Genomic DNA, 16,251 nt, shown 5'->3' with positions numbered 1-16,251 from the left:
TTAGGACGCTTCTTTTGGGACTTCACTTTTGGTTACGGATCCAACACATTCTTACTTACAGCACATATCTACTTGAGCGATGTGAAACAAAATTAATATATAAACTAATACAAAATGCTAAGGAAATTTTTAGGGCCATTTTTCTGTATAATTGTACACTTTATTAAAGAATTGGAGGATTGCATCTCTCTTTCAAATGAAATAATTTTATATGAAGTGCAGCAAAAAATGTTTATATGTAATTTAATAGGTGCACAAGGAAGTCATGTGGTGTTCACATCAGATTTTTTTTATAAGTAACCAACGTTTAGAACCTGTATGAATCTGTAAATTCTCTTGATCTAGCACATAATGTAATAAAAATTGGGCTTCATTTATGTGTCAAATGTAGTCTATTGAAGTTTCAGAGTTATGCAGTACTTTATTACATTAAGATTTCAATAAATAGATTTTTTTTAAATCTTTGGATCCATTAAGCCACTATAGAGTAGAAGCTAAACCAACATACCTGGCATGGCATTTATAGACCTAGAAAAGGCATTCGATAACGTAGACTGGAATAAAATGTTCAGCATTTTAAAAAAATTAGGGTTCAAATACAGAGATAGAAGAATAATTGCTAACATTTACAGGAACCAGACAGCAACAGTAATAATTGAAGAACATAAGAAAGAAACTGTAATAAGAAAGAGAGTCTGACAAGGATGTTCCCTATCCCCATTACTTTTTAATCTTTACATAAAACTAGCAGTTAATGATGTTAAAGAACAATTTAGATTCGGAGTAACAGTACAAGGTGAAAAGATAAAGATGCTACGATTTGCTGATGATATAGTAATTCTAGCTGAGAGTAAAAGGGATTTAGAAGAAACAATGAATGGTATGGATAAAGTCCTACGCAAGAACTACCGCATGAAAATAAACAAGAGCAAAACGAAAGTAATGAAATGTAGTAGAAATAACAAAGATGGACCACTGAATGTGAAAATAGGAGGAGAAAAGATTATGGTAGAGGAATTTTGTTATTTGGGAAGTAAAATTACTAAAGATGGACGAAGCAGGAACGATATAAAATGCCGACAGCACATGTGAAACGAGCCTTCAGTCAGAAATATAATTTGTTTACATCAAAAATTAACTTAAATGTCAGGAAAAGATTGTTGAAAGTATATGTTTAGAGTGTTACTTTATATGGAAGTGAAACTTGGACGATTGGAGTTCCTGAGAAGAAAATATTAGAAGCTTTTGAAATGTGGTGCTATAGGAGAATGTTGAAAATCAGATGGGTGGATAAAGTGACAAATGAAGAGGTGTTGCGGCAAATAGATGAAGAAAGAAGCATTTGGAAAAATATAGCTAAAGGAAGGGACAGACTTATAGGCCACATATTAAGGCATCCTGGAATAGTCGCTTTAATGTTGGAGGGACAGGTAGAAGGAAAAAATTGTGTAGGCAGGCAATGTTTGGAATATGTTAAATTGTTAGGGATGTTGTATGTAGGGGGTATACCGAAATGAATTGACTAGCACTGGATAGGGAATCTTGGAGAGCTGCATCAAACCAGTCAAATGACTGAAGACAAAAAAAGAAAGTAGAATGTAGGTTCCAACTGTAGCTGATTTCAGTTAGTTATGAAAATGTTTGCTGCATGTATAACAATGAAGATGTAATGTTTTTTAGCAAGTAGTGAGGGTAGAATAAACTAACTATCAAAGTTAGTTTATGTGCTGTAAGAATTACAGCAACCTGTGCCAAATTATCAATAATAGTGTCTGTGTGCAACTCATGTAATGTTTCATTTTATACTTTTTTATTACTAATGGTTGGTCTAATTTTTATATCATAACTTATTTTCTTTATTTTATTTTCACTAACTAGAATTGAAACACTTAACCAACATGATGAATTGAAAAGAAAAAGGGAAGGTGCTTTAAATGCATTAGAAAGTTTTGTGTTTGATGTTAAAGTTAAATTAGAAGAAGAACCATATATTGCTGCTGCTACAGATGCTGAAGTTACCTCTATACGTAATACTTGTGCTCAGGTAAATATATGTTTGTTAAACAATAATTACACAGAGTAAGATTAAAGTCTTTAAAATACAGATGCATCTGTATCTGGGTGTAATCATTAGTATTTTTTTTAATACTTATTATTATTATTATTATTATTATTATTACATTTGTTAATAAAACTTCATTAAATGGTTTTATGAATAATTATGTAAATGAACAATATAAACAATTTTAATTTATTGTAATAGTTATAAAAATTTACTATAATTCTTTATTCATATTAGCGTTTGTCTGTTTTATTTATGTCTTATTTGAGACTAAGCAACATATACATGGAAGGAATGAATTAGTGTAGCTATCAAGGCAGTAGGCACCAAATCCAATAAAACTCTAAGTAATTCATTACTTATGATAGCAATAGTCGCTGCTTGCTGCATACTACAGAAGAAAAGAAATAAAACCCTACATTATAATTTGTACTTAAGTAGTTTAGACATGATGGCACATATGCACACATATGACTTGTGCATATATATGCATGGTTCTGTAGAACCAGTGACAGGTATAAAAAAACTCAATCCAAAAATGAGAGCAGGGTTTTATTTGGCACCAAATAGTTTTTAAATTCATTTTAAATGAAATTGTCATGGTACCTTTTTTTTAGTTAACATTATTTACATTTTTTCACATTTGGTTGAGCAAAAAACATGACTTAATATAGTTGTTTATTTTCTATTAACCTTGAATATAAATATGTTTTTTTAATAATATTTATGTGTAAAATAATGTAAATAATGGTTTCATTGACTTGGGTACAAAGGGTTGGTGGTGGGGAAGTTAAAAAGGTCAGATTGCACATTACTTTTTTTTAATATATTTAAAGAGTAATATTTTATTATTTGTGTATTAAGAGTAATATATTATTATTATTATTTGTGTATTGAGTATTGCATGATGATGAACTTATGTTACTTTTTGTTCAATATCAGTTCGATTCTGACTCATGAAAATATTATCAAATTGATTGAATCTCCACCAGATAAACAGCAGGAACAAGTTGTTACTTCTTTGTTGAAGCGAAAAATTGAACCTAGTCAAGATAACTCCAAAGATAAACGGGTCTGTTTCTTAACAAAATTGTTATTTGCAGCTGAGTACTGAAGGATCACAAATGAGAATTAAGTAAATCTAAAGTCTCAATAGCTTGAAACCAGATTTTCTATTGAAAGCTTAGATTGTTTTCAGGTTAACACAGAATCATCATACAATTCAATGAAAAAATTTACTAATTTTTTTAGGATTAACATTGGCAGAAAGGTGATGGTACCTGCATATTATGAAATGCAGGTACTTTAAAGTGTTTATAAAGAAAGTGTACTTGGTGACTTGTTTTTTGTAGTCAAAAATTGACTAAACTCAAAAAGGTCAGTTTGGGCAAATGACAAAGAACTACTAGAGTATATCATAACAAAGAGGAATTTCATTGAATGTTCATATTAAAGTGATGGCAGATAGTGGTCAAGCATCAACTAAAAATAAGCATGACTGTTTCCAGAGTATTATTCAGTAAACAAAAATTGTGAAAATCTCGTGATGTAAATAGAAAAAATGTGTGCTCTGAAGGAGGAACAACAGGCAAAAAATATTTTAACTAGCGTTAATAGATTGATTATATTGTGCTTAGTGCCTGGACACAAACATCAAGCTGATGTCAAGTTGTGTAATCTAAATAATATTCCATTCAAGTTTGCCTCGGATTTTATAAAATCCTTCAAATGGTTAACAAACAGCATCATCTTTTCCTGCTGTTATTGCTTCATATCATTTGGGAATTAAGAAATCACCAGGATGATAGTAACGACAAGAATAGGATGCAGTAAGTAGTAGTGCAGATGAGGCTCGTCCTGTTGATCACATATTTAGATAGAAAACCTATGGAGTTATTTGTTGGGTAATGATAAAAAAGTAGCTAGTGTATCACACTGCTGTAAATCCTCCAATTTTCAAAGAAGATGAAGTTTGTATCATCCAAAAGTGTGTAATACCTGAACTGTATATTTTATAAGGCTACATAAACCATTTATTTTGGGATGGATTGGTTCATCTTACTGGTCATGAAAAGTCCTATTTTGGCCTTACTAACTGAAGCTTGCACCCAAAAATTATCAAGGTGACGGTAACGTTTTTTTTTAGGGTATCACTTGCAGGAAGTTATTAACAGAGGCTAATAAACTTTTTGAACTAGAAATTTATGAAAATCTTTGACCTATTTGATTGATTCCATTTATTTCTGCTTTTAAAGCTATGGACAAGGTTGTGAGTCATTACTTCATGACAAAAAAATAGATAGTATGAACTAGATCAACATATTGACAAACTACATAAGTATTTTGAAGCTACAGAATTGTCTAAAACATTGAAAGTTCATGTTTTGTAACATTGTTTACAGTTTTTGGGTGGAGATGGATTAGGCTTCTGGTCCGAGTAAGCTGGAGAGTCAATTCACAAAAAGTTTTTAAATATTGAGAAAAATAAAGTTGATCAAATCAAAGATGCATCATACTCAAGACTGAAAAAGGCTGTGATAAAATTCTTATCGGCACATATAAATTTACTTTGATTATAATAGAAAATGTGTGTAATGTATATTGTAATTGTAATAATTAAAAATTTTTGTTTACATTGTAGTTGACCTGATTCCCCTTATTAAAATTGAGTTTTAATTGCTATTGCCAAATACCAGCAGTCATATGACTGCTCATTGATATTATTCATGAAACATATTTAAAATGAGGTTTTAATAGAAGATGATTGACTATATTAAGGTAAAGTTGTATTTTCTGCTCAACCAAACATGATAAAAATAAAAAAATGTAAATAATGATTTCTCAAAAATGTACCTTTAATGGAGTTTGAAACTATGAATAGTGCCAAATAAAATCCTGCTCACTGTTTTTAGATTCAATATTTTTATACCTGTCACTGCTTCTAGAGCACTGTGTATGTGCATTGAATATATAGATTTTAATAAGCAAAAGGAATAAGGTTTGGTCAACAGTAGAATATTGGGTTTCTATTTAAGAAATTGCAGGTTATTGACTTGTTGAAATTTGTGATGGACAACTCCTTAATAAATTTGCTCCTATAATAATAGGAGCTTAATATTCACCTCCTTCATATGTTTTGATGTGAAATGAGAAAATTGTGTCATTAATTCCATTCTAAAGATATTTTAATGAAATCTTGTAGGAGTATTATTCCTGCCAGTTTTGACACTGACATGACACGTAAATTATTTTTTAAATAGTAAGGAATTTTACTGATTATTGAAACCTTTTTAATCTGATAAGAATGTGGTATGAATACAAGATACAGCTGCCTGTTGAATGTTACTTTCAAATAGTAGAACTATATATATATATATATATATATATATATATATAGAGAGAGAGAGAGAGAGAGAGCTCATTTCTCTTTGTCTTGTGGAGAGCTTGTATAATCATGCAGTTGGAACTTTTAACGTGCAGAAGTAACTAAAAGCTGCATGTTTTTCATGCTCTTGTATTTTGTTAGATGTTTGTTTTCATTACAAGAAATGAAAAGAAGTTGCATTTTATTACCTTGTAATTGTTATACACACACATATATATATATATATATATATATAGCCTATGACACTCCCAGTAACGTTAAGGATTCAACAAAGGTTCGTACATCTAAATTGATTCAGCCATTGAGCTGCTACAACGTAGCAACACACATACTCCCTAAATACATTACACTCCTTTTTGGGTAGTTGTGTAAAAATTAACAGGCTTAAAAATGTACTGAAAATAATTTTTTTTTAAATAAAAACAGTCCATTCAGTAATTTAAAATTTTAGAAATTATTAAAAACTTAAATTCATCATATACAGTTACAAAAAAGGCATTTATTCAGTTATGAAAATTAATTCACACCAAATAAATAGTTTAGTTGCTGAAATCATATGTAACATGTGCATTTAAATTTATATTTTTTTTAACAGATTTTTGATTGGTTAGATGAGGAAGGATTTAATGCAGAAACTGCTGCTTTAGAAGCTAAGTTATCAGAATTAAAATCTGTTACACGTCCTGTTTGGAGAAGAGTTAGAGAACATGAAGAACGCCCTGAAGCATCAGCTGCACTCGATGCTACAATTAATGGCAGCCTTAATTTCTTGAACACAATTAAAAATATGACTGCTAATAACACAGAACCTGAAGAAACAGTTTTTACACCTGTTGAAATTGAATTACTTGAGAAAACAATCAGTGAAACAGTGGTATGTATTAAATCTTTTTTATAAACTCATAATTGCTTAAAGTTACATTGTTATTAGTGCACTATGTTAAGATAGGCTCAACTAACATCACTGTTTCAGGAATTCTCATATAGATCCTGAATAAGAATAATTTATTAAACCATTGTTGAGCTGAATTTATCAGATGCAGTATAATCTCAAAATAAGCTGAAAATACACGTATTATTTACAGTTTTTTTCATAACAATTTTTGGTTCATTTATCAGTGAATGAACATGCATGGTTTGTAAATTTTACTTTTTAAGAATTTGTTGTAGCTTACTGAGGGTATGCATCATCATATATTTAAATCACAATTGTATCAATCTGCTCTGTATTATGATTATTTCATAATGCTGGGACTTTTTTTATACCATAAATTATCTGAAATATATATATTGCAAATGACATAGTTCTCTTGTTAACAGAATATAAAAGTCATTTTACAGATGATACAAAGTTGAAAAATGAGAAAAGGTAATAATCGCTATATTTTACAAGCTTTAAATTTTTAATTTCGTTGCTAAAATATTTCACCTAGCTGGTGCAATTTATGTATTTAATTTTCTGTTACGAAAAAAACATTTTTTTAACCATTTCTTAAGGTATGAAAAGGAATAAAATTTTTTTTAAAGAAGAAAGTGCATATAAACATATGTTTAGAAACCCTTGGGCATATGGGTGCATAGATGCTTTGGTGAGGTAGGCTGCTAATTCACGCAGCTACTTTCAGGGCATGATGAGTTTGAGGCCTACGTACTTCAGTTCGGCAGGAGAGCATCTCTAGCATGCAGGTACTGCTGCGACCTTGAAGACACTGTTTAGCACACTATTTACTTATGTCATTGGTGGGATGCGATTAGACAAAACCTTGATTTAAGCTGGCTTTCTCTAGAAGCAACAGTTGGATACATGCGAACAGGAAGATCGGAATGGGACAAAGTGCTACAGCTAGTAGCATGTATATTGAAAAAAAAGCAAGTGAAGCCAGAGAATGGGATGAAGCATGATACCGAACACAGAGAATTTTGAGGACTGAAGAGTACACAACAGGAATTCAAAGTAGCCTATGTAAGCCCTAAGCCCTGAGATTCAGATGAAGAAAAGGACCTGAAGGGGATGAGGTGAAGAACAGCTCTCTGCGGAGCCATCGTGCATCTACACTTGTTCAGAAGGGCGACAGTAATGAAGCACGGAGACTCCGGATCCCAGTACCCTGAAGGCACCTCCTGGGGCCATGCAATACTTAACTGCAGGACCAGCCCCGGAAGGAGAGAATAGATGAGATAGGTAGTTTAATTGGTAGGGCGCAAGCAAGCACACATATGCACTTAACAACATCTTACAGAACCTGTTACCGTGTCTGACAGTACGTAAATGGTATTCCTCCGACTCATTGAAAATAAAAAAAAAAGATTAGATTAAACATACTGGTAGAAGAGGACCTGGGAAAATGAGGATTTTGTATCAAGAACAATAGTACATTGGTTGGTAGAACTGAATTGCATTAGAATAGGGTTGGGTGATATCACCATTCAGGATTGAATGTTTCGGCTTTCCACCTTCGATGAGTGAACAGGAACTCCTGGAGAGACAGGATGGGTGAAAATAAGACCGTAGTCCCGATGGTCCCCTAGCTAAAGGACCTAGTCTCAGCTATTCAGATGGTGCTGTTGGGAACAGCATAGCCAGGCCTGATGTGGCCACCCATGTGGTTAGAGGCAAATGGCACTCCGAAGGCTGAGTCATGCAGAAATTCGTGTCCGGCCTTAGGAAGCGGGTTACAAAAAAAGAAAAAGGTATTAAACGAAACAAAATGTTCAGTATTACCAAACAAGAAAATTAAATACATCAGAAAAATAATAAACAATAAATAACAAGTTACAAAAAGTTAAATAAACCTATGAAAATATCCTAGCTGACGAACACTGTTTTTGGTGGCTTTCCGAATTTCAAAAGGATGGTTTTGTATTAAATTTACCATATTGAGATTTCTTAAAAGTTACCTCTTTTGTTGTGTTATACTTTTGTTCATGTACAAATGATTTCAAGTGTGAGAAAAGCAATTAAAAAATATATAGTTTTGTGTTTTACAACTTCAGTTATAAAACTTCCACTAAGTTTTCTAGATGACACTTAGGTTCAGGACAAGAACACACTATACAAAATAAAAAAGAAGAATCATTCAAATTTGTTCATAATCGTTAATAAGGTTTAAACATTATATGATGGAATCTGTACCACATCTTTACCGATGTTAGCTCTTTTGCTATGGCCTGAAGGGTAAGATGAGGTTGTTCAAACAAGACCAAAGAAAAATATAATGACATTTTAGTGGGAGAGGATGAATATTATGTAAAAATTCTTGGTAATTTGTGATTTTGATAAAAAACTTTCAACTTTTCTAAGGTAAATATTTTGCTAAAGTGCCTTAAAAACTTGAAATATTATTTCGGCCAAAATACCCCATTTCTTTTACCAATTTTTGCAGAATTTTAACACATTCTTTCTCTTTCTGCAAGTTTGAAGAAAATAGGTCCAGGGGTTAAGAGTTATAAGACCAAATACATACTAACATACATACGTACATACCCACAAAACGTGTAGACAAAACCAGATATTTGGACTTAGGACTGTTTGAATAAGATCTCTTTTTCGTAGATAATTTACAATTTATTGCTAGTTGCAATGGTAGATTTTTATTTGTGTTAACCACCAGAAGTGGTTATTCTCTGTAAGTTTCATCATGTATGGTTTATTTGAGTGTCATGGGTATGTGAGTGTGAGTCACTGTATAGTTAAAACTACAGTCATAGCCTTAGTTGTATCTCCTCTTTAGTTCAGTTGAATTTCTTCAACCTATCCAGGGCCACGACGTGGAGGATCGCACCAAAGCATCTTTGTTGCAGTAGAATTTAGCCCCCATTTTTTTTTTTTTTTCTGCTCAATAAATTATCTGCAGTGTTGTATATATGTTACAAATACAAAATTTATAATAAATATAAACAGCATTCCATAAAAGATATTTTTAAGTAAAGTTGGGATAATATCTTTCATTTTTATTATTTACAAGTCTAATTTATTTTTTTTTATTGTTATAAAAGTACTTGGGAGGGAGCTGAATCCATACCTATCCGACGTACGACTATAATTACACAGTAAGAATGAAAAGTTATTTAAAAAATATATTTCCCTATCATTTGTAATTTACCTAATCATTACTCGTCTAGATCGGCTAGATCAGTTAACTCGGTTAGAGACAGTTTACTCAACTAGCTCAGGATAACTCGTCTAGATCAGCTAGTTCAGTTAACTTGGTTAGAGACAGTTTACTCGACTAGCTCGGGATAACTCGTCTAGATCGGCTAGTTCAGTTAATTCGGTTAGAGACAGTTTACTCAACTAGCTCGGGATAACTTGTCTAGATCAGCTAGTTCAGTTAACTCGGTTAGAGACAGTTTACTCGACTAGCTCGGGATAACTCGTCTAGATCAGCTAGTTCAGTTAATTCGGTTAGAGACAGTTTACTCGACTAGCTCAGGATAACTCGTCTAGCGCATCTAGTTCAGTTCACATGACTAATGCGGCAATTGCTGTTCATCTAACATGGGATTAACTCATCTAGCACATCTAGTTCAGTTCACACGACTAGTGCGGCAATTGCTGTTCATCTAACATGGGATTAACTCGTCTAGCACGTCTAATTCAGTTCACACGACTAGTGCGGCAATTGCTGTTCATCTAACACGGAATTAACTTGTCTAACGCATCTAGTTCAGTTCACACGACTAGTGCGGCAATTGCTGTTAGTCCAACTCGGGATTACCTCATGTAGCAGATCTAGAGTAGTTCATAATCTATTCTATTTATTAACTAATGTGGTACTCCATTTAACCCCATCTACTCAAGTATATATATATATATATTAGCTGGTAGCTTCTCATCCACTGTGTTATTATAAAAGTCGGAATCTGAATGAATTTGCTCTCACCCAAGTTTAAAAATCATGATTATAAAAATCACATAAATATAAATATTACACCTTTACTCAATTATTAAAATGATTTATGCGTTTCTATGGAAATATTAATGCATATTAAATAATATAAGGATTATTTTTAAGAAAAAAGTAACAGAAAAAACAGATTTTATTCATTTATATATATAACTAGTTAAAAACTTTTAAATTAAGTTCTTTAACATACTTACTGTTGTAAAGTAAAAATCATTAATTCAGTATTGCATACATTGAATGTATTATACATATGGACAATAATTTTGAATCTTTTCCTCATTAAATTTGTAATAAAATTAATCTGCAAATCTAACTAAGCATTCTCAATATATTATTTTATAAATAGATGAACAGGAAAAGTGAAAGAAAAATTTGTGTTTTAATTAAATATTTGTAAAATAATTGATTGTTTCAGCAAGTTACAATAGTTGTAGAAAGTGGCCACCATTATGCGATTCACGTAATTGAATATGACATTGCATGTTCTTAAAAACATGAACAACCTGAATTCTGTACAATACATCTTTAAACACTTGTGCAATTGGTTTGCTTTATATTGGTTTGCTTGGCATTTCTCCTGCTACCAACCCCATTCAGTTGCCCTGAAGCATAAGACCAAATGTCTGTGCCACAAACGGCTACTGAGCCCCAAAACAGTTTAGTGAACAGTGTCCTAAATAGCTCCTAGAGCTTACCTAACAGCGTGAGCGGACTAAGCGTGGTGCCATACACCACTGACTTACGTGTCCCAGCCGCTCACTTGTGATATATTTACTAAAATATATATGGCATCTATAAATTAAAATTTACTTTGTCAAGACAGCAATTCACTGCTACGCCTTGGTCGCTGAATGCCAGCAAGTACCTTTCAATCATATTAAAGCGCTCGGAGCCCTAATTGGCTGGTGGTCAGCCATATATCTAAAGGTTAGCTTCCCACAGCAGTGCGTTAGGAGTCTTTCCCTTAAGTAAACTACTGATGTTGGTTGAACATAGCAACTGCATCAAGGAACTCTCACACGGTCCAACAATGTGGCTATTGCCACATTGACTCACCATTTGTGAGTGGCCAATTTTCCCTTGACCTCTAAGTACCAGGGTGGCCTGGTCTCTGGCCCCCCAAGAACAGGGCAGTCAAACATCAGGTGTTCATTTGACTGGACCCCCTGCAGATGCACAGCTCATCAGTTGCCAGGCGGAACCACCTGGAACACTTCATCTTTTGGACAATACCAACGAAGAGACCAGACTGGCTAGATAGGCGTCGCAAAGATTTCTTTTAACTAACAGAATATGTGGCTTGCATGTCAATCAACTTTTCTGGTGTTAGTACTTTTGGTCAACCACTTTTACTGCATCTGCCACATTACACGCCATACTGTTCTGTGAAGGCATTCTATGTCTGGCCATAACTGGCACATCTAATGTATTGGGAGATAATGAATATTCTCTGCTGCATTGTGCAACCAATTTTTCCTCAGTTAAGCCAGCAACAAAAGAAGAAAACATTCTTCCATATGGTTTCATCACTTTTTGCACTCACTGTAATAGTATTAACATTCATATAGCCATGTATTAAAACTTTATTACTGAATTTCTATGCTAGGGTAATTTTTATTTTGTTTTTATGCGCTTTGGATGAACCTTAGTCAAAAATTTCAAGAAGCAAGAATTAAATTTAAAAAATTGTATATATTTATTTTTAATATTTGACTTCCTTTTGAGGAACAAATGAATTTGTTACCGAAGGAACAGTGAATGTTTCAGTTCATTCATTAATATAACACCTAAGCTGGTAAATAGGAGCCTCCTATTTATTGAAGTTTGCCTTCACTAAATCAAATCTTTAAAATGAAATCTTTCTAAATAGAAATTTGAGGATTATTTTATTTCTTACAATCCTTCTTTTATATTCAGTTTCATTATCTTTGCTCCTAATTAACTTTTTGAAATGAATTTATCTCTTAACAATAAGTTCACTGTATTTAGAATGTGTTCTAATTTATTTATAAATTCTTATTGAAAGAAGGAAATAGCCAATTAGGTTGTTTTTCAAAACATATTACATAGCACGATGCATATATGTAGACAATTGGTGAACTTTTGTATCATGTTCAGATTATGGTACATGTTATGTGAAATTTATCTGTTTATTTATAAAATCTATATATATATATAATCGAAATTCAAATAATTCATTAACATATTGACCACTTCGTTAAAAAAGTGTATTATTAAATGAGATATAAACCACCAAAATACAATAATTAGATAAATTGTACTTCAATTTAAATAAATCTTCAATTTGCATTGAATTTTATAATTATACATTACAACATGTTTATAATTTATTAATATGTCAAAATTGTTTTCATTTTGGACAGCAGAATTTGTATATACATCATAATTTCAAAATTTTTAAAAGAAAATTATTTCAACAAATTGACAAATTATAAATATGTTTTAATGTAGTTATAGAGTTCAATACCAACTGAAAATGCTGGATTCTGTGAAAATTGATTTTTGGAATTAATATGGTAAGTATAACTTATATAATTACTGTGTTTTAGTGGTTTATGTTTCAAGCAGTATTAAATATATATAAAACAAAAAAGGGAATATAATTATGAAATGAATTCATTTAAAATTATTAAGATAATGTAACATACATAAAATGCATTGCATTATTGAGTATTGTAAAATAAATTAATCAATTTTACTTCTATCTTTATTTATTTTCTTCTAAGTATAATATGGATTTGATAAATTAATTTTTGTTTTGGGAAAATTTTTGAATATAAAAAAAAAGATATAAATCAGTTTTATAAATAAAGAACATATAAATTATTTTTTTTCTATCATTATTTTGTGTTATATTTTACTTTATTTTCATAGGACTGGAAGAAAAAAACAACTGAAGAACAATCACGCTTAAAATTATCTGATACACCAAAGTTAACGGTGAAGTCACTTGTTGAGAAAATGCACAATTTAGACAGAGAAGTAAGTAATAAAATTAATATTACGTTGTTGAACTCTGTGTGTTGCGCAATGAGAAAATCAGTGTAGCCAGATTGAACTGTACCTAACACAAGCAACATTTATATGTTTTGCTATGTCTCCTTAATATAAATCCTTATTCAACATTGAACTGGCAATAAATTATATGTTATAAATAAATTTAAATGTATTGTTTATAAAAATGGACATGCATAAAAACATATTTAATCACCAGAAATGTTTATGTTATTTAGTAATAAAGAAAAAACTGTTGGAGAAGAAAAAAATTAGATATTTTTTTAAGTTAAAAAATAATTTTTTCTTACTATATTTTTAAACTTGTTTATTTAATAAATGAAAATTATTTTCTAGTATTTTTATATGTTCTTGTAGTCTGTAACGTAAATGAGTAGGTGTGATGATTTGTAATTAGTTATAATTTCAACAGAAATAAACCAAACATTGTTTTTATTCCTTATAATGTTACAATGTAATTAACATTTATAAATGAAAAAGGGTTATTCAATAATAAAAGAGACAAATGGCTGTAGAAATTTATTATTTATTCAATGACAACAAAATTGTTACTACTTTTCAACATAATCCTTGGCTTCATTTAGGCACTTGTCCAATCTTTCTGTGAGCTTTATGATGTCAGTAATAAAGAAGTGTTTACTTTAGTGCCTAAACCATTCTTGTACTGCATTCTTTACTGCTCATTGTTGCAGAACTTTATGCTACATAAAAACTCTTTGAGAGAACCATAGAAAAAAAAAAACATATGGTGCAAGATCGTAACGGCAAGGTGGATGCACCTTCTCACCAAACTTTTGAATAGCTTCCTTTGTTTTAGAGAGCATTATGAGGGCAGGTATTATCATGCAAAAAAATGACACCTTTTGAGAGAGAATCAGGATGTTTCCTCCTTTCTGCAGATTTCACTTTACTTTCTAACATGTGAGAATACTTGCTGTTGATTGTATGGTGTTCTACCAAATAATCACAATAAATGGGGCCTTTATAGCAAGACACCATTAGCATCACATTACCATCTGACATAGGTTTTGAATTATTTCTTGGTGGGCGAACTCATGTTTCCATTCTGTATTCTGACATTTGGATTCCTGTTCAAAATGATGAATCCAAGTTTTATCACAGAGTATTATGCGATCAAAAAAAAAGCATTACTTTCTGCCAAAAATTATTGTTTAAGTAATATATACAAATGTGAATAGGTGTACATAATTTTGAGTCGCTTGTCTCGGAATCTATCATTTACATGTTTTGCAGTAATCCAGTTTATCATAGATAATTGAATGGACAGTGGCAATCCTCACATTACAGATTTCCTAAATTTATATTGATCTGTCTTTGCAAATAAAATCATTAATACAATTTAGAAAGCATCAGTCAATACATCCACCAGACTTCTGCTATGTTGAAAATCAGTGATTCTTGTTCTGCCTGATTTAAACTGTTCAATCCACTTATGAAAATTATCACAGTTAATACATGTTTTACTGTACTGTTTTAATATTTGTAATTGTTTTAAGCCAGTTTTATATCTTTAGAGGTATGTCAAGCAGAGCCGACATTTTGAGATAAACAAAAGAGGTTATAATAAAGGAAATTCTTTTCACACAGCTGATATTTTCTATGTCACCGGTACCAAATTAAAACGTTAGACAGTTTCAGTGTATTATATTAAATAGTTTTAGCATTGTTACTATTTTTCTCTTTTGATTATTCAAAGATTTCATATTTTTTTCCGTTTTAATTGTAAACATTTTTTCTTGTAGAATGACTGCTGCTGGTCAAATATAAAAATTATATCTATTCTGTTGCCCATTGATGTTTTCTATTTCTTAAACGTGAATTTTCATATTTCACTTGTAGTTAGCCAGTTTAGAATAAGTTGGAGCATTTTACCGTTCTTCTTCAACTCTTATAGTCAATTTTCATATGCAACTAGCTTCAACAATTTGTCATTGTAGAATTACACTAGCCACTTGTATTATTGGTGTTACTCGACACAATTTCGTTGCCATTTGTAATTCTCACAGATTAAATCAAAGCAGATGGTGTTACTCAGTTGGAACTAAATTACAGCTGTTTAAAGGATGGTTGAAAACTTTCCAGTGAAAGCCATCTTATAGAGCATGGGCTTCAACAGTTTAAATTTGGCGAAAATTAATATGAAGTATATTTCTGTCTTATAACCATTCTTGACAGATCTTTTAGATATAAATGTAAAATTCCCTTCCCCATCCATAAACTACCGTCAGTTGAAAAATGTTTGGCTGTTGTATCACATGTTGTGTTTTTATTTTAAGGGCAAATGATTTTAAAACATACAAATTAAAGAATTTAATTGTAAAATTCTAACTAAAAGCAAAGGTCATCGATGGAAATTGACCTTGTACAGTGTGCATAGTATATAAATTGTTGCACATTCAGTTGATTTGTGCAGTTTACTGTTGTACATTGCCATGCATAAATCAGTTTTGTAATTATGCAATAATTTTTCATGTAATGTTTTTTGTGGTTTGTTAAATTGGTAGATTTAATTCTGTAAATCATGAAGATTTAATATATAACAGAGTTTTTATATGTTTTGTAAATTTAACAGATTTTGTAATTAACAAATTCTAATATATTTTATCTTTGTATTATTGTTTTCTTTTTTTGTAATCTCTTTTTTATGTCTGTTTAGGTTAAATATTTGGTTAACAAAGCTAAAATATGGAAACCAAAGAAGAAAGAAGAACCAAAAAGTAAAGGTATGGCTGTTTTACAATATTAAAATAAATTTTGAATCCTTTTTTTCACACAGGAATCAGCAGAAAAGTTTATGCATCTTGATAAATTGTTTATTAACATATCATATCGAATCTAAA

General features: G+C 31.1%; 1 protein-coding gene across 2 annotated transcripts in view; it reads left to right on the top strand.

Moving 5' to 3' along the window:
- The window catches only part of Grp170 (hypoxia up-regulated Grp170 co-chaperone protein), a 109,211-nt gene that overhangs the window by 60,426 nt on the left and 32,534 nt on the right, over positions 1 to 16,251 (top strand). For both annotated transcript variants that reach the window (XM_075377525.1, XM_075377524.1), the window contains exons 12-15: positions 1,879 to 2,044; positions 6,043 to 6,321; positions 13,250 to 13,357; positions 16,068 to 16,134. In XM_075377525.1, the coding sequence (XP_075233640.1) occupies positions 1,879 to 2,044; positions 6,043 to 6,321; positions 13,250 to 13,357; positions 16,068 to 16,134 (620 nt within the window). The remainder of the gene's footprint in view (positions 1 to 1,878; positions 2,045 to 6,042; positions 6,322 to 13,249; positions 13,358 to 16,067; positions 16,135 to 16,251) is intronic.

Source organism: Lycorma delicatula, chromosome 10 (genome assembly GCF_047948215.1).
Source record: "Lycorma delicatula isolate Av1 chromosome 10, ASM4794821v1, whole genome shotgun sequence".
NCBI lineage: Eukaryota > Metazoa > Arthropoda > Insecta > Hemiptera > Fulgoridae > Lycorma > Lycorma delicatula.
Note: the sequence above shows the minus strand (reverse complement) of the source record. Positions and strands in the feature narration are given on the sequence as shown.